Below are 18,895 nucleotides of genomic sequence, written 5' to 3' on the forward strand. Positions count from 1 at the left end.
CTGGCTTCGAGCTGTACGGCATGCTGTACAAACCTCACAACCTGCTGCCGGGCAGGAAGCATCCCACCGTCGTCTTCGTCTACGGCGGCCCACAGGTCTCATATTATAATTTTATGACTTTTACTTTTGATGCTTTAATTACATTTACCTCTAAAACATATTTTCTTTGACTTTATATGAACGCAATACTAATTGATTGTTGCTCTTCAGTCATCATGTTCTTCCTTTTCTTTTCTTCTTCAAGGTCCAGTTAGTGAATAACTCTTACAAAGGCGTGAAGTACCTGCGTCTGACCACGCTGGCGTCTCTGGGCTACGCCGTGCTGGTCATCGACGGTCGAGGCTCCTGCCAGCGGGGACTCAAGTTCGAAGGAGCCGTGAAGGACAAAATGGTAGTTAACAAATAAATCATCTGTCTGCTGGGTTTTATTCACACATTTTAATCTTTTAAGAGTTGAAAGGAGATTAAAATCTCCCCATTGTGGGACTAATAAGGGGATATCTTAATCTTAATTACATTAGGGTCTATTATAAGCTTAATAAACAGTAAGGCTAGCTCCTGTGGGTGGAGAAGTGAAGTGTTTCCTTGATGAAATCAAAGCACAGAGGTTTTTATTTTTCTAGCAAATCCATAGTAGAGTTTTTGTCTTGCAATTTTACCCCCCAAGCTACAAACTGTATTTATTTATTGTTTTCTTTACCTGATTGAGTCTTAATACTCCATCTGAGTGTGCAGGTTGGTAGTGAAAGGGTGTAACAGCCAGGTGAGTCACCTCTCTGTTTCCTCCATCAGGGTGAGGTGGAGATCGAGGACCAGGTGGAGGGTTTGCACTACGTCGCTGACAAGTACAAGTTTGTGGATCTGACTCGAGTCGCCATCCACGGCTGGTCGTACGGAGGCTTCCTCTCCCTGATGGGCCTCATCCACAAACCAGACATCTTCAAGGTTAAAACCAGATCATCTACTCATTGTTGTGCTAAATCAGTAGTTCTCAACCTTTTTGAGTCGTGACCCCCAATTTAACATGCATGTTGTCCGCGACCCCCGCTCACTGAACACAATCTCACACGCACAGTTCAGATCACCCAAAAAAGAAACAAAATGACCAAAAAAGACACAAAATGACCAAAAAAAGAAACAAATTTACCAAGAAAGACACAAATTGACTACAAAATGATCAAAAAACGACACAAAATGACCTAAAAAGACACAAAATGACCAAAAAAGACACAAAATGACCAAAAAAAGAAACAAAATGACCAAAAAAGACACAAAATGACTACAAAATGATCAAAAAAAGACACAAAATGACCAAAAAAAGACACAAAATGACCAAAAAAGACACAAAATGACCAAAAAAAGAAACAAAATGACCAAAAAAGAAACAAAATGACCAAAAAAGACACAAATTGACTACAAAATGATCAAAAAAGACACAAAATGTCAAAAAAAAGACACAAAATGACCAAAAAAAGACATTAAGTGACCAAAAAGACTAAAACACATTAACACACGCTGACTTCCAAAATGATTTGGCGACCCCCAGAAATCATCTCGCGTTTCCAATTGGGGTCCCGACCCCAAGGTTGAGAATAGCTGTGCTAAATGATGTGCAGTAAGTGAGGGAAAATACAGATCCTTAAACAGCAGAGGGAATAAATCCTTTTAGCCATTAATAGTAATTAGTTTTTTTTGTGAGCTATGCTTTGTTTTCAAAACGTTTTGGAAGTGTTGCTATTTATTACATTTGTAGATTATATTGTATAACTTTTTCACTGTTACCCCTTTATCAGGTAAAGAACTATATTTGGTAACTTCAGGTAATATTTTGAGAAAAAAGTTGCAAATTTACTAGATTAAAGTGGCAAATCTACAAGAAAAAAAGTAGCAGATTTACAAGAAAAAAGTGGGGGAAAAGCAACTTTTTTCTCCCAGATTCACCACTTTAACCCTTAATAGGACACTCATTGAAATACTTGCAAATTCCAAATTTCAACCCTAGAGAATATTGGAGGATATTACATACTGCCAGAATGTGTAAAAAAAACATACGAAAATAATATTTTGAGAAAAAAGTTTACGAGATTAAAGTGGCAAATCTACGAGAAAAAATGTGCAGATTTATGAGATTTAAAGAGGTGAATCGGGGAGAAAAAAGTAGTTTTTACCACTTTTTTCTCGTGAATCTGTTACTTTTTTCACACAGATTTGCCACTTTAAATCTCTTAAATCTGTGACTTTTTTCTTGTAGATTTGCCACTTTAATCTAGTAAATTTGCAACTATTTTTCTCGAAATATTACCTGAAGTTACCAAATATAGTTCTTTGCCTGATAAAGGATTGAAGCATCACATGGCTTGATGAATCTGGTAATGTATAACTTTTAGCTGTCCTCTCTAAATGTCCTTTTTTTTCCTCTCAGGTTGCCATAGCAGGAGCTCCGGTGACGTTGTGGATGGCGTACGACACCGGCTACACAGAGCGATATCTGGACACTCCGGAGAAGAACCAGAAGGGATACGAGGCGTGTTCAGTAGCGCTGCACGTGGACAAACTCCCCACTGAGTGAGAGCTCACACTAAACTTTATTTATGCATAAAACTCGTTTCCATTCTGTTTCTGTGTGCATTAGACCAGTAGTTCTCAACCTTTTTGAGTCGCGACCCCCAATTTAACATGCATGTTGTCTCACTGAACACAATCTCACAGTTCAGATCAGACAAACTCAGTTGATACGACGAATTTTGGACAAATAATGAAGCAGATAGCAACTAAAACATCTCTCTGTCTGTGCATTTATATATATTTTTTGTAACAGTCAGCTTCAAGCCGGAGACTCCTTGTAAAGTAATAACTTGCTAATTTGGGATTTGTTAGAAAAGACACAAAATTACCCCAAAAAAAGAATCAAATTGACCAAAAAATTACATAAAATTAAGCAAAAAAGGACTCAAATTGACCACAAAATGAAAAAAAAATGACCAGACAAAGACACAAAATAAGCAAAAAGACACACATTGACCACAAAATGACCAAAAAAAGACAAAATTAGTAAAAAAAAAAAACACACAAAATGGGCAAAAAAAGACACAAAATGACCAGAAAAAGACAAAAAATGACCAAAAAATGACACAAAATTACTGGAAAAGAAAAACACAAAATGGGCAAAAAAGACATTAAATAACCAAAAAGACTAAAACACATGAACACTTTAACACAGTGGAGACAGAGCTGACTTCCAGAATGATTTGGCGACCCCCAGAAATCATCTCGCGACCCCAATTGGGGTCCCGACCCCAAGGTTGAGAACAGCTGCTAGAAGAGATGCCACTAATATAATCCAACATTTCTGATTTTATTCTACTTACCTGACCTTACTACTGTGTTCTCTACCTCCTTTATCTGCTTGTTGGTAACAGTTTGTAGATGGATTCTGCTCCTTCTTTGCTGTAACTGTAGTGTTAGTTACGTTTCCACAGAAACTTTAAACTGGATCTTTGTGCTCAACAGGCCCAACAGGTTGCTGATCCTGCACGGCTTTCTAGATGAGAATGTGCATTTTTTCCACACAAACTTCTTGGTGTCTCAGCTCATCCGGGCAGGAAAGCCGTACAACCTCCAGGTAAGAGGAGTTATTAATGAATTCTCTTCGTTCACAAGATCAGTTGTTGCTTTCTGTCCCTTCTGCTCTACAGAGTTGGATAAAAGGACATTTGTTTTATCTGCACCTTATGCTGGAATATGCTCCAGAAAGAATGGAAATTAACTGATTTGGTTTCTTTGAGCACTTTTAAATCCAAACTAAGAGTTATTGAGGCCAATTCCATAACATGCACTAGTTTCTCATGATGTGTTTAAGGTCTGTATGTTCTGTAAATATGTAACTGTATTCTGTGTTTGCTGCCTCTTGGCCAGGGCTCCCTTAAAGAAAAAGAGCTTCTTAATCTCAATGGGATATTCCCTGGTTAAATAAAGGTTAAATAAAAGAATAAAAAATAAAGACAAACTGACATTGAGAGGGTTGTCTGCAGAGTATCATATTACAGTAACTGCAATGCCCACAGGTAAAAATACAACAGGGAGATAGTGTCCTGCAGCGAAAAAAGACACAAAATGACCAAAAAAAGGAAACAAAATGACCAAAAAAGACACAAATTGACCACAAAATGATCAAAAAAAGACACAAAATTACCCAAAAAGACAAATTGACCACAAAATTACCAAAAAAAAGACACAAAAATATGTAACTGTATTCTGTGTTTGCTGCCTCTTGGCCAGGGCTCCCTTAAAGAAAAAGAGGTTCTTAATCTCAATGGGATATTCCCTGGTTAAATAAAGGTGAAATAAATAAAAATAAAAAAGCAGACTTTAGTGGAGACGATGATGAACATGTGAAATGTGTCTTCAGAGGTCAAAACCTCAGCAACTCTTGTATAACAAATAAAGAAAAATGCATAACAGCACCTTTTGGTAAGGATAGTACAAAAAACTATTGTGGATCTTGGGTTGCTTGATCTTTTAAAGGGCTAGTTTAGATTTTTTTAACCCTCTATGGTACGCATTATGATGCCAGTTAGGAAAAACATTTTGGAGTGTTTTTTTGTCTTGAAATAGACTAAATAAAAAATAATCTGAAGAAATGTTACAATTCCTTTTTTTTTTTTTTGAAGTTTTTGGGGTTTGTTGTCCATCGGCAACATAGCATCATAATGGTGCACAAGTGAAAAAGGAAGTTTTTTAAATTAATTTTAACATCAACAGGAAACATTGTACCATTGAACCAACGACCCATTGAAATTAATGTCTTAAGTGTATTAAACTATCAAAAATGAAGGTTTACTCCCCTATCAGTAGGAATATATTTGTTTCCAGATGGAAAAGGGCCACGAAATGACATTTTGGGTGATTTTTGTGGTGCAAAATGGCAAAGCATATTGAAAAAGAGGTTTTTAATATGGCCTCCTGGAGGTCATGTGACAAATTAAAGCATTGCTATTGGTTCCCTATACTCTTCCCTCTTTTTTAAAGTATCGCATCACTCAAAAACATGCATTGTAGAAATTTAACAGGCCAAAAATGGGGCAACACCGTACCATAGAGGGTTAAGTTGGATTGTATGAGGTAGGAGAACTGTCACCTAAACTAAGCTATGTTATGCTGAGGACAGCAGAAATGTGTATTTTGGCACAGAATAAAATGTGAAGCATTTAACAATATTGATATATATTTAATATTCAACATGTTTTTCTTCTCCAGGTTTATCCCAACGAGCGACACAGCATCAGATGTCCAGAGTCCGGAGAACATTATGAGATTACGCTGCTTCACTTCCTCCAGCAGAACCTCTGATAAGCCTTCCTACACACTGACCTTCCCTTTCCTTGCTTCCTAACCTCCTCTCCTTGTCTCCTCTGTCCCCCTTTTCTCCATTTATTTAAACCTGCACCACCTTCTCTTTACTCTCGGTTTTACTCTCGCTGAATGCAAGCTATGCCAAACCTCATCACACCTCAAGAGCTGTTATCAGTCTTAAAGGTGCTCAACTTATTTTGCATCAATAAATAATGACTAAATTGATGTGCAGATTTTTAGTAAATGACCATAAATGAGACCATCAGTGAGAAAAGAGTGTAGTAGTCTTTATATTTAACCGTGGAGGGAAATCTGCTGGACTACTTTAAACCTCCAAACAAACAGGGGGCGCTGTTCGCCCTAAAACAAACAAACAGGGTGAAGCTTTTGGAGCAACAAATACAAAAAAAACCCAATGATGTTTAAAATGCTACACATTGCATCATTATGAGACAAAATTCAGCAATGCAAAAAGTACAGAAGTGGACCTGCTGCGTACAGTTTACTCTTATTTTGTGCCATTCCTTTTTTTTTTTTAATTATTGAACTGTCACTTTGTATGTCCGGGACCCAACTGATGAAGTTTTGCTGTGTCTGTGAATAAACACTGGTGTGAAGTCAGTAAAGCTCTCTAGGAGCGAACAATCCCTCTGTGCCCTGATGTGCTCTCATAGACCACTTTTTATGTGCTGTGCCACATTTGGGTGGGTGGATCTACCAGAAAGAAAAACAAAAAAAACAACCCATTTTTATTGTGTAGTGTTAAAAAATATTTTTATGGATTCTTATGCACTCATCAAAGGTGGACATATGTAGCGACCTGTTGCTGTTTTCACTCACGCTTGCTTTAATTTTTCCGGGGAGCTTTTCTTTCTTTCTTCTTCTGCTGCTGAGGACTTTTGCACATATGACGTATATTTGCCTTGGTGCCAACAAACTGACCTTATAAGATGATGTATGACACAGCTGTTGGCAGTCTGAGGTGCCTTGCAAGAGTTTAAGAGCGCCTGCTCGTATAGTCTATATCAGGGAATCTGTCTGAGGACCTACGACGAAAATAAAATGCCTTGTTATGTGTGATGACCATCTGTAAGACGAGCGACCGTGACCTCATGGTTCATGTACTCAGATATCGAAGAAATAAACACAAGTGAACAATCCTTTTCAACGTCTTGTCGCCAAATGAAATGTATTTAATTATTTGCCAGGAGGTAATAATGTTTCTTTGATTATCTTTCTGTCAAAAAAACTACAAAAACAGGAGCCTGGTCTCCATTAAACTATGTTGCAGGTGTAGAAGGGCGGAGGAAGAATCCATCTGAATAACAATTATCTCCTTATTATTGCAGGAGAGGGCATTTGTTTTTGTTTTTACATTTATGTGGGTTTAAAATAATCCGGAACATAAATTCACATGAATGCCCCTAGTTTTACAAAAAAAAAAATATATATATTTATTATCCTGAAACCGCCACATTAAGTTTAAAGATGTAATTTTAAAATAAATATTAAGTAGCTGTGGCCAACATTAACATTAACATTGACTCACAAATTTGCAACATATGGACCAAAAAAAACAAATGTGTGTATATATGTATGTATATATATGTATGTGTATGTGTGTATATATATATATATATATATATATATATATATATATATATATATATATATATATATATATACACACATATATATACACATATACATATATATATATACATATACATACATATACATATATATACATATATACACATATACATACATATATACACATATACATACATATATACATACATATACACATACATATACATATATACACATATATACATATATACACATATACATACATATACATATATACATACATATACACATATACATATATACATACATATACACATATATACACATATATACACACATATATATATATACACACATTTGTTTTTCAATTGTCCATATGTTGCATATTTGTGAGTCAGTGTTAAAGTTCTATGTTTCTCCAGCAGGGAGCAGCAGTTTCCAACTTATCCTGAACAACCCTTTAAATATATATAAGATGTTTAACAAACATCTCACTATGTGCCAACTAATGTTTTAGATGCCCATTAGAGTCATTAGTTCAAAATGAGGTTAATGATTAAAACTCCCATAACAACCAGAAACCCTCATAACAACATGAATGCAACAAACATTTATGGTTATTACGTCACATCAGAGTTATAGGAACAATACATTTATTTACAAAAATAAAACTATTTATACAGCACTTCTAAAGACTCTGATCTTCTTTTATTCCAGTCACTCATATATAAACATGTATTAATTTATTATGACATTATTTACTCATTGCAAGGTGCAATAAAAATAAAATGGTCATTTTAGGAATTGGAAAGCCTAAATATTTGTTTCTTTGTATGATTTTTTTTTTTTAATGATGCTTTGTATAAAGACCACATCTATAGTGCAACATGAAGGCAGTCAGTGATAATAGATGCATTATTATAGATGTATCAGTTTGTTCACTTTACTGAACACATATGATGATGATAAATTGATAAATTATGGTGATAAATTGATAAGTTATGATACTGCATGGACACTATGAGTCGTTATATACACACCTCAATGTTGAGCTCTGTATAAAGGAGTTTAAATAGTCAAAATATATTATAAGGCCTGTCAGTCAACTTTGATAATGGCCATAAATAATCGAACATATTTTATTTATACTGTCTGATTTCCACAATCCAAAAACAATAACAGACTAAACTATGGAGCTGTGCAACTCACTGCATATTCCACAATACGGTCCTGCAAATATTTCAGAATAAAACGTTTTTGTTTACGAATGAAGGATTCCTTCATTCTGGATGACTTAATCATTATTAGTTACATCTATAATGCTTTATGACTCCTCTGACTGCATAAGGGTTGTTTAGTTTTTAAGTGTAGCCATGAAGCATTATAAATAAATCATATTTCTATATAAATTCCCTTAAAAAAGCACTATATATGGTGGTCTTCAGAGAAAGAGTTGTCATTTGTTTTTCTTATTTTTCAAGCATGCAATAATAAAGAGCCAGGATTTATTAAACCTTTTTTTACAAACTTTATTTTCATCTTTTTCATATAAATGAAATATAAAATATTTAAAGTGTATAAATGTAGAAAATAATACACTGTACATTATTGAAGTAGAAGTATTACAAGCAAGTATTACAAAATAAGATTAAGATCCCTTATGAAGGGAATAAACAACTGTCAATATGACGGAACAATAATCGTATACACAGCATAGAAATATGTGATTATCCAGCATGATGGAGATCATTAACTGGAGTTAGAACAGTCGTGTTTTCTTCATCTTCTGCTGTTTAAGGACTGTTTCTCTGCTTCATGGTGGCCGGAGCGATCTTCAGCAGAGTCCTCTTAACGGAGCTGTTTTGTCCCTTTGAGGACGTCCAGAACATGGATTGTCTCCTGAGCTGCTGCTGTCTGAGCGTGTTCTGTCTTCTCTGATATCTGCCGTTGAGGTTCGACTCCCCGCAGCTGCTGAACCACCAACCACCTGCAACAAGAAGAGCATTTATTAAATCAACTTTTAATTGAATCTTTCCATGAATGAACCCAGTGGGACAGTTTCTATCCAGGTGTCTGTGAAGCTGTCGTACCTGAGAGCAGCTGGGCACAGTTCACGTCTGGGGAGAGGTCGTTGTCTCTGTCGGCGGTGGAGAAAGGAAGTCCAGATTCTCCGCTGGTCATGATGTTCTCCTGCAGCCCTGATGGAGATGAAGCCTCCTCCTCCTGCTGCAGGTGGAGAGAGAACTGCTTCTCTTCTCCGTCCAGCTGGAAGCGATAACTCGCCTCATGCTGCTCTCCAGCCTGGTCAGACAGCGCCACCTGCAGGACGTAGTCTCCTTGTTTGGAGAGAGAGTGGATGTTCTCCAGTCCCAGCCAGAATTCATCTGAAGGAACAAAATGTTGAGATTAGTTTTTTGCCACTGATTGAGGTGAAGTGATGCAGATATTTAAAGACGTTTTTGTTTGAGTTTCTCACCGTTCAGGCTGCCGAAGCCTCTCTTGTAGCTCTCCCACAGCTGGTTGAAGCTCTGAGATCCATCGTAACGTTTCTGGATCACTGTCCATCCTTCTTCTAGAGAGAGAGAGAGAGAGAGGAAAAGGATTGAGCCAAACGGGCTTAGAACACAAAAATACTCAACATTTATTGGTTTTGGCACCGCATGACATAGATGTTTATATCTCTTAGAGTGGAGATACACTCGATCTGTTAAAGTCTGCAGATTCTTGGAGAGAAGGAGATCCAGCCTGTTAATGTGATGCTATTTCTCTCCTGAGATGTTTTCAGAAACATATTTTAGTAGAATGAGAAAGTTTGTGACCAAGCCGCTGTGTTGAAAACAATGAGGCCGAGCTGAAGGACCGGAGCAAACTGGTCTCGGTTTCTGACACGTTTGTGTTTGTTTACCAGATCTGGTTTTTCTCCACCGTCGGGAACGTATCGACAGGAGGAGTTTAGGATAAAAAGTATATAGTAATATATTGATATCATGATCTGAGATATCGTGTTTGATTTTAGATTTTGTAATATTGGTTTTGAAGTCTGCATGACAGTAAAGTGATGTAATTTAGATCTAGCTGCTCAATTATTGTCTTATTGCCACATTATTGATGTTTATTTATTAAAATGAACTGTAAATATTTTGTGAACGTAACAATAATCAACTCTACAATGTCGATATCGAGGTATTTGGTCAAAAATATTGCGGTTATCTGTCCCTCAGCCTGTCGTTGAGTAATGAACCCAGGTGACTGTAGGAGACTTCCTGTGTGACTCACCTGTGGTCATCTCACAGTAGACGTTGAACGGCTGGCTGTTCTCTGGTTGGATGGTGTAAACGCCGCTGGCTCTCTGACCTCGGACAAACAGCTGGCTGCAGTCTCTAGCCAGACCTGAACACACAACACAGAAAACTGATCAGATCTTCACTCACTCTCATGTTACAGTTTAGTTTTTATGTTTTAGTTTCCCTCCCACCACACCTGGGACACTAGCTGTGTTTAAATGCTGCTGACCTCTTTTACTTCGATCTTTGAACTCTGTGTCAGCTTCTCTGCCAGCAAGTCAACTATTATAAACTCAGGTACAAAGGTGAATGTTTGTGTTCTTATGTCACTTCATGATACATGAATAGCTGCTGTGTTTGTGCTCTCACAGTGCCAATCCTATAAATGACCTCTTGCAAAATTGTTGCAAACTGAATGACGTTCAGTCAGTTTCACAACCGTTTCATGTGGACGTGCTTTAGCAGGCGTTTGTTTCACCTGCAGGTACTGGTATGCATTGTTTATGTAACTTTAGAAGAAAAAATGAGGGCAAAGGTGACTAAAAAACTAATAGTAGTTAGTTTATCTAAAGCGGCTCAAAAGGTTAAACACTCACTGGTCAAATCTCTTAACTTCATCACTCATTTAGACTTTTTCTTTGTCTTAATCACTTTTAACACTTTGTTTTCTCACCTGCTGCGTCTCTGCTCTGCTCGGCTGGTTCTCCTCTCAGAGCCGTCTCTTCATCTCTCCGTCTGTGTGATTTCACTCTCTTGTGTGCAACCTGAAGGATCACATAGCAGCTTTATTCATCTCATTCACCCTATAAACGTTCAGATCATGCTGAGGCTAGAGGGCTGTTCCTGCAGCCGAAGGCTCCAGTTTTGTTCCCTCTTTGTTCTGCATATTCTAATATCTCACCTTGCTCTGCAGCGTTTGCAGGTGCAGACTCTGTTTCTCCAGTTTGTCTTGTTGCTGCTTGATTTTCTCCACCAGCTGGTCAATGCGTCTGTTCTGAGCCACAACCAGCTTCTGGAAAAATAAAATAAAGGTCTCGTCAGCTTTACCACATCTTCCTGTTCCCAGAATATAACCTCCCTCTCTTTAGGATGGAAGTATTTAGACGGGAAACAATTTTATAAACTACTACCAGATTGATGGAAGTTCTGGCAGGTTTCAGAGAAAGTACTGACTGATTTTTGTCTATTTCATCACATATCTCATTGCTAACTTCTAATTCTCCTCCAGTAAGCTGAATGAACAGCATGAAACCATCATTTTCTTCTCACCTGGATGAAAGAGACTCCCGTGTGCTCGCTGTCGTTGCTGTCCAGTGTTTGCTCCTTCAGCGCCTCCTCCACCTTGTCCTCCAGCCTGTCCATCCTGGCTTGGATCTCCTCGCTCTGCATCTTCTCCTCCTCCACCTTCACCATCACTTCTTCCACCTTTCTAGCCTGCAGAGCTTGGTCCTGCTCCTGCTGCCTCCTCTCCAGCTGGGCCACGGAGCTGTTGAAGGCCTTCAGCTGGGCGTTGATGTCCCTCATCTGGGCTTTGGACTTGTCCACGTGCTCCTTCAGGCCCTGGCCCAGCTGCAGGAGGCCGTGGGCCACCACGTTCACGTCGTCCCAGGAGGCGTGCTTGTCCCGGCCCGCCACGGCTCGCCTGTCTGACGGGAACGCCGCTGCAGCGTGCACCAGAATGGTCACCAGGAGGATGAGGAGCTGAGGCGTCATCTTCATCTTTGTGTCTGCTGAGAGTCTGTTCCAGTCTGAGCTGCTCCTGTTTCTCTCTGTCTGTTGTCTGCTGCTCAGAGCATTGGGAGGGTTTTTATAGCTCAGGGCTGCAGCACAGGGCTCTTCTGATTGGCTGCTGGAGCTTGGAGGCGGGCCTGGAGGACGGCTGGGGGCGGGGCCAGTCTTTGATAGTGGACACTGTGATGAGGACTTGGATCATGATGCAATGAGAGGTCTATATTACTGATTATTACACACTGATACAGGGATGATTTGATTTGTTGTTGGTAAAATAAGTCAAATATACATTTTTATTGCACATTTCTTCCATGTATTTGCCTGATTTAAGTTATTGATATGTATACTCACAGTTAACAACTGAAAAGAAGCAGGAATTACACAATAAAAATAGAAATATCTTTATATATTTATACATCAAAACATATAAAACTATGCATTAATGTATATACACACATGAGACCACATATCTATACTCACACACACACACATCAATGCGTACATTAAAACAAAATAAAGACAATACACAAACAAAGAAGAAAAAAACACAAACAAACCCCAAAGACTGTAAGCTGCTATTCAAATACTCAGATATTCCACAGTTGTTATTGTTGTAATCTATTAATGTACTGATCATTTTCTTAATAATTTCTTAATAATGTATGATGTCCGGTTTTGTTTGACTTTGTTTGAAATTATTATAAGTAATATAACCAATCATTTTCACATTTGAACATTGGAATCAGTAAATATTTTTGAATTTTCACCTAAAAATGACTTCAGCAATTAATGGATTATCTATGTAATTCCTGATTCATTTTCTTTTGATCAACGTATAATTTAATAGATTTATATTTGTAACTCTACATAACAATCATTTATCTTGCAGCCATTATTCATTCATAATCGGTAATACAACCTATAATTTACATCTATGTCACTATGATTATAATAGATTTTTTCCCACATTTTTATTTTATTTGAAGAGATCGTCCCAAAAATATTTAACCCAGTACCGTATTTTTAAAACTAGTTTAATTGCATTGGCCTTTTGTGTGGGAATGCAGATGAATTAAAAGAAAAAATCCCAACCTTTGTTTAGAACAGTCAACAACCAGATATAATATCTATTATCAGAGTGGAAGCTGAATATTTATGTTTATCTCTGAGTGGAGCAGCGAGTCGCTGCGTGTCTTCAGCCTGGATCAGGAATGCTGAGAACATTCAACATGGAGCAGTCAGTGTGAGAAGTAGGGGAAAGTTCAGGCCTCAGGCCTTCTACTGACTGAGTCCTGACAACAAAACACACAATCACACACACACACACACACACACACACACACACACAGCCAGACACGCACCAGGCACGTGGTGTCCTGATGAGGGACAGATGGCTCAAACACTCACACACACACACATGCTGCACATTATTCAGCAGAAAGACATTGTTATAGAAATGTTTTACTCCGAAAAGAGAAAATGACACATTGTGTTACGCAGAACCTGGTCTCACAGGAATCCGTGGAATAGCCACGGATTCGCTCAAATTTCCGTGAAACTGACACGGATTTGGCTACAATGCAAGTTAATGACAAATCTACAAGAAAAAAAGTCGCAGATTTACTAGATTTAAAGTGGCAAATCTGCGCGAAAAAAGTTGCAGATTTACGTGAAAAAAGTGGGAAAAAAGCAACTTTTCTCTCCCAGATTCACCACTTTAAATCTCATAAATCTGCACATTTTTTTCTCGTAGATTTGCCACTTTAATCTCGTAAACTTTTTTCTCAAAATATTATTTTCGTATGTTTTTTTTTACATATTCTAGCAGTATGTAATATCCTCCAATATTCTCTAGGGTTGAAATTTGGAATTTGCAAGTATTTCAATGAGTGTCCTATTAAGGGTTAAAGTGGTGAATCTGGGAGAAAAAAGTTGCTTTTTTCCCACTTTTTGTCTTGTAGATTTGCCACTTTAATCTAGTAAATTTGCAACTTTTTTCTCAAAATATTACCTGAAGTTACCAAATATAGTGGCTATTCCATGGATATTTATTCCTATTGGTTTGTTCCAAGTCACGTGACTTTCAAGGTCCCGGCGGTCAGAACAAAAAACATGGCGGACAGTTCTCTCATTTTTAGTGAAAAAAATCAATATTTTGACTTAGTTTCTGGATAAAAATGGATTTTGATCACATTTCTAGCGAGAAATATATGTTTTATTTTCTAAATCTTCACTCAGTGAATGTACATAATCACTTTGTGTGTTGGAATAGCCACGGGATATGACTGGCATTAACTTGCATTGTAGCCAAATCCGTGTCAGTTTCACGGAAATTTGAGTGATTCCGTGGCTATTCCACGGATTCCTGTGAGACCAGGTTGGTTACGCAAGTTCTGTTGCACTGAAAGGATTAAAGAACATTTGATTTATTTTGATTTCATTTTTCAACCAAAACTGCCAAACATTTCCTATTATTATCTCCTAAATTGTGAGACTTTGCTGCTTTTATTTGTCTACTGTGATAAATAAAAAATGAACATTTTTAAGTTTCCAACTGGTGGTTGGACAAATAACGTTGTGACAATAAAGTTTATGACGTAACCTCGGGCTTTCCCACATTTTACAAACCCAACCAGTCATCCAATCCATACAACCACATGTATCGTTTGTTTGTATCCAACACAACCAAAGGAATCTCCTGGAGAAACAGTAACAGGACCACATCAACATGTCCCCAGAGCTCTTCTACTGAACCAAAGTCCACTCAGACTGGATTAATCATTACTACTCTCACTACAAACAGAAACCAGTGATCCCAACAGCTTGTTTCCCAATCACTCCATGTTCCACGTTCAAATTTAGATATCTGTTTAGAACGATCAGGGGATTAAATAAAGAGCTTATTCTTCTTTCTGAGGAGAACTTGAATGTGTGACCTAATATTCAATCATCATTCCTTGAACATTTCTGCAGACATTTTATTCAAAACCACAAATTTTAAATGCTAGATGATCACCAGAGTCAGTTGGGTTAATCAGCTGTGGATCGATAATGTCTGAAACAAACTTCTATCCAGTCGACCCCAAGGTTATTATAGTTAACGAAAACTAACGAAATAACGAAAACTAGAATTGAAAAAAGATTTTCGTTAACTGAAATAAAAATAGAAACTAGTTTTTAAAATAACGATAACTAACTGAAACTGTATTGTGTGGTTACAAAACTAACTGAAATTATAGTGGAAATGTCCTTAGTTTTCGTTTTTGTCAACTTTTTTCATTCATAACTCAGTGTTTCTATTGGAACATGCAACACATGGTGAATATGTTTACTGAGACTGGGATGTTTACACTAGAACCAAAATACAAAACACCCAGAACTGTAAGAGTTAATAACCTTATTGGGGCTGAGATGATAAACCAAAGGAAATAAAGGAAACATTTATTATGACCTCTTTGAATCTGGCACCAACACATAGCCCATTACAAAAAAAACTAAAACTAACACTAAAACTAATAAAAACTAAACTAAAACTAAGCATTTGCAAAGAAATAAAAACTAAACTAAAACTAGAAAACTCACTCTAAAAACGAACTAAAACTAACTGAATTTGAAAACAAAAATTCACAACGAAATTAAAACTAAAACTGATGAAAAATCCAAAACTATTATAACCTTGGTCCACCCACTAGTTGTTGAGATATTTTCAAACGTGCTATCAGACCACTGTTGGCGTCCATATTGCCACGATGCTAGTAAAGCTAAAAAAAAACAACTTATTGACAACACGTCAAGAAAAAGAAAGAGGTTTGTGTCATTGTTTGACTGTAGTCTCTAGTAGTAACTAACTTGTTGTGGTGTCAAACAAAGTGATAATGAAAACTACACTGCAAAAAAGCCAACTTGTATTTTTTGGCCTAAAACAGTGATTACAGTTGGTAAAACTTGGAAATATAAATGATTGACATTTAGGGCAATAATGTAAGTTAGCACAACAAAGGAAGCCAGTTGTCTGCTCAAAAACAAGTTGGTGAGTTGTTGTTACTTATATCTTTAAGTTGGGGTTCACAACAAGGGACAATAGTTCTGATAACTCTTATTTCTTTGTTGGGAAAAGAGGTCATTAGCGAAAGCTAGCGGCTAACTGATGCTAGCGGCTAACTGATGCTAGTGGCTAACTGATGCTAGCGGCTAACTGATGCTAGCGGCGCTGCTTGTTACAGCTACAAGAGTAGCCATTAGCGTATCAATGCTAACTCAATATTGTGGCAGCAACATTAGCTGACATTTCATAGCGGCGTTACAATCGTGCCAATTCAGCACATTGCAGAAGTTAGCAGAAGTAAGGATTAAAAGTTATTACAATGTAAAATTATAAGTTAGTACAACTTACAGTTGAGTTGACAAAAATCTGAATTCAGAGTTGAGCAAACTCAAAAACAAAACTTAAAATATTTAGTTTAATTGTCCAACTTAAAATTTTATGGAAGTTTGTTGCCTTGAAATTTTGAGTTCACCCAACTTTTCTTTTTTTGCAGTGTAACATTATGCAACTTAACCTGACAAACCGCTGATTCAGCACACAGACACACAAAAAAAACATTAGTTTAACTTGTAATGGCTGAAAATGAAAGCAGACAGCAGAGAGGAGCTATGACTACATGACATGTAGCACAGAGTCAAAGTACAGTAGATCCACTAGAGCCAGCAGTGACCTGGAGGATCCTCATGGTTTGGTTTGGTGTGTAATGTGTGGACTGATCCGGAGCACGTACCTCCTGCTGCTGCAGGCTGCAGACCTGCACGTATCCTCAGACCTCCGGCTCTCAGCTGACGTGAGGAACCAGTTTCTGTGTGCAGTCTGGTCCAGGATCAGCTGGGCGAGGACGTTTTTCCGTTCTTACTCAGCTGAATCAGGACACAATGTTCGACTGGTAGATGAGGTTGTGATTGGACGCTCTGCTTACAATAACAGCTGTTTCCTGAAAGTGGGAATAAATGTTCAGGAGGAACAGAATCTGAAAGATCTGAGTATTTGTATTAAAGTCCCTCATTTGAATTTGTGGTGGGAGTCATCACAAAATGTTGTAACTAAATCTTCAGTCAGGATGCTGAGAAACCAGTCAGGGAACAGTTTTATATTTTTTGGCCCTGCTAGCACATTATCCTTTAGGCCATATTTCAAAATAAGCTCCAGCTTCCTTACTTTCCTTGATTTATGGCATTTTAAGTGATAGTCTTTTAATCTTTTCAGTGCTTTGAAATACTGTCATAATATCGACTGCAGCTGATAAACAAGACATGTCAGGTCAAATCAGATTTATTTATAAAGCGCATTTACAGACGGCTGAGCCGCACCAAAGTGCTTCACATAAAAGTGCAATAAAATACAGAATTGACAAAGGTAACAAAGAAAACAAAAAACAAAACAAAATTTAAAATAAATTAAAAGAAGATGGGATATTTTTTAAAAGCACTGTGGGATTACTAGGGTACACTATTCCCTAGCACTTGCCAGAGGGAAAAAAAAAAAAAACTTTAATCGAAGGCAAGAGAAAAGAGGAGGGATTTAAAAACATTTAGTGACTGCGCTGCACGGATGTGGAGGGGGAGGCAGTTCCAGAGTCTGTCAGCCAAAAATAATTTAAAAGCCATAATCTGCATTGCACACATTTGTCCCCTCTCAGTTTGGAGAAACTCTGCAGCAACAAGCCTTGATATTCAAACTTCATGTCTACTGACATCCCATCTAATATATGATGTGTTCCTTCAAGGAATCCATTATTTGCTATTTTTGATTTCATCATTAGTCAGCTTCTTAAAGACGAGCTTTATCCTGAAGAACTCCACCTCTTTACTCCACCAACACAAACCCATTTTAAAGGGAGATGGATGGTCAACAGTCGATGCCACTTTGTGTCAAGTTGTGTCATAAATCTTTAATACATTACATTACATTACATGTCATTTAGCAGACGCTTTTGTCCAAAGCGACTTACAATAAGTGCATTCAACCTGATGGTACTAGACATAGACCATAGGAATCGAGTAAGTACATAACTTTAAGAGCTAACTGTCATTGCTAAGGAGTGCTATATGTTAAAGAAGAAAAGAAGAGAAAAGAAGAAGAACATTTTTTTTTTTTTTTTTTTTTTTTTTAATATATATATATCTGTTAGGTGACCATGACTTAACCGAGGTATTGTTGGAAGAGATAGGTCTTCAGCCTGCGGCGGAAGATGTCCAGGCTGTCTGAGGTCCTGATGTCGGTGGGGAGCTCGTTCCACCATTTGGGAGCCAAGACAGAGAAAAGTCTGGAAGAGGTTTTGAGGCGAGTTGACCCACGCAAGGTGGGAGTCGCTAGCTGTTTGGCTGATGCAGAGCGGAGAGGACGGGCAGGGGTGTAGAGTTTGACAAGGTCCTGGATGTAAGTAGGACCTGAACCGTTAGCAGCAGAGTACGCCAGAGCTAGAGTCTTGAAGCGTATCCGCGCAGCCACTGGTAGCCAGTGGAGGGAGCGGAGGAGAGGTGTTGTGTGTGAAAATTTGGGAAGATTGAAGACCAATCGAGCAGCTGCATTCTGGATGAGTTGTAGAGGTCGGATGGCTTTGGCAGGCAGACCTGCCATGAGGGAGTTGCAGTAGTCCAGGCGTGAGATGACCAGTGCCTGGACCAGGACCTGAGCTGCCTTCTGGGTGAGAAACGGGCGGATTCTCCTGATGTTATGCAGCAAGAATCTGCAAGATCTGGTGGTGGCGGTGATGTTTGTTGAGAGGGACAGTTGGTTGTCAAGAGTTACGCCAAGGTTTTTGGCGGTTTCTGTGGAGGCAACCACTGTGTCCTGGACAGTGATGTGGAAGTCAGTGGTGGGGGAGCCTTTCCCTGGGAGGTAAAGTAGCTCAGTCTTTCCCAGGTTGAGTTTGAGGTGGTGCGAG

At 38.0% G+C, this 18,895-nt stretch overlaps 2 protein-coding genes across 4 annotated transcripts in view; one reads left to right on the plus strand and one right to left on the minus strand.

Annotated features, from left to right (window-relative positions):
- The window catches only part of LOC131977921 (dipeptidyl peptidase 9-like), a 28,777-nt gene extending 22,265 nt beyond the window's left edge, over window positions 1-6,512 (plus strand). Inside the window, exons 16-21 of the mRNA XM_059341392.1 lie at window positions 1-95; window positions 245-391; window positions 793-945; window positions 2,423-2,565; window positions 3,511-3,622; window positions 5,257-6,512. The exon at window positions 1-95 is cut by the window's left edge and continues 51 nt beyond it. Coding sequence (XP_059197375.1) covers window positions 1-95; window positions 245-391; window positions 793-945; window positions 2,423-2,565; window positions 3,511-3,622; window positions 5,257-5,349 — 743 coding nt within the window. The 3' untranslated portion in view covers window positions 5,350-6,512. The remainder of the gene's footprint in view (window positions 96-244; window positions 392-792; window positions 946-2,422; window positions 2,566-3,510; window positions 3,623-5,256) is intronic.
- A 1,955-nt stretch (window positions 6,513-8,467) lies between these two features.
- On the minus strand, window positions 8,468-16,910 carry LOC131977922 (angiopoietin-related protein 4-like). 3 transcript variants are annotated; one of them, XM_059341395.1, is made up of 8 exons: window positions 16,736-16,910; window positions 11,499-12,125; window positions 11,131-11,241; window positions 10,903-10,993; window positions 10,222-10,335; window positions 9,422-9,517; window positions 9,036-9,329; window positions 8,468-8,932 (listed from the first exon to the last, which is right to left on the minus strand). In XM_059341395.1, exons 2-8 carry the CDS (start codon window positions 11,946-11,948, stop codon window positions 8,739-8,741), a joined length of 1,350 nt encoding a protein of 449 aa, XP_059197378.1. In that variant the 5' UTR covers window positions 11,949-12,125; window positions 16,736-16,910; the 3' UTR covers window positions 8,468-8,738. The 3 variants fall into 3 exon arrangements, with proteins under 3 accessions (XP_059197378.1, XP_059197377.1, XP_059197376.1); XM_059341394.1 differs by having other exon boundaries at window positions 11,499-12,140; XM_059341393.1 differs by having other exon boundaries at window positions 11,499-12,152.
- Window positions 16,911-18,895: the final 1,985 nt, after the last annotated feature.

This window comes from Centropristis striata, chromosome 9 (genome assembly GCF_030273125.1).
Source record: "Centropristis striata isolate RG_2023a ecotype Rhode Island chromosome 9, C.striata_1.0, whole genome shotgun sequence".
Classification (NCBI taxonomy): Eukaryota; Metazoa; Chordata; class Actinopteri; order Perciformes; family Serranidae; genus Centropristis; species Centropristis striata.

Excerpts from the sequence above, each read along its gene's own strand:
- LOC131977922 (XM_059341395.1), bottom strand. The coding sequence starts at position 11,948 with ATGAAGATGACGCCTCAGCTCCTCATCCTCCTGGTGACCATTCTGGTG. Across the intron at positions 9,330-9,421 it reads AGGCTTCGGCAGCCTGAACG|ATGAATTCTGGCTGGGACTG; the intron begins GTGAGAAACTCA and ends TTGTTCCTTCAG. Across the intron at positions 8,933-9,035 it reads CTGTGCCCAGCTGCTCTCAG|GTGGTTGGTGGTTCAGCAGC; the intron begins GTACGACAGCTT and ends TTCTTGTTGCAG.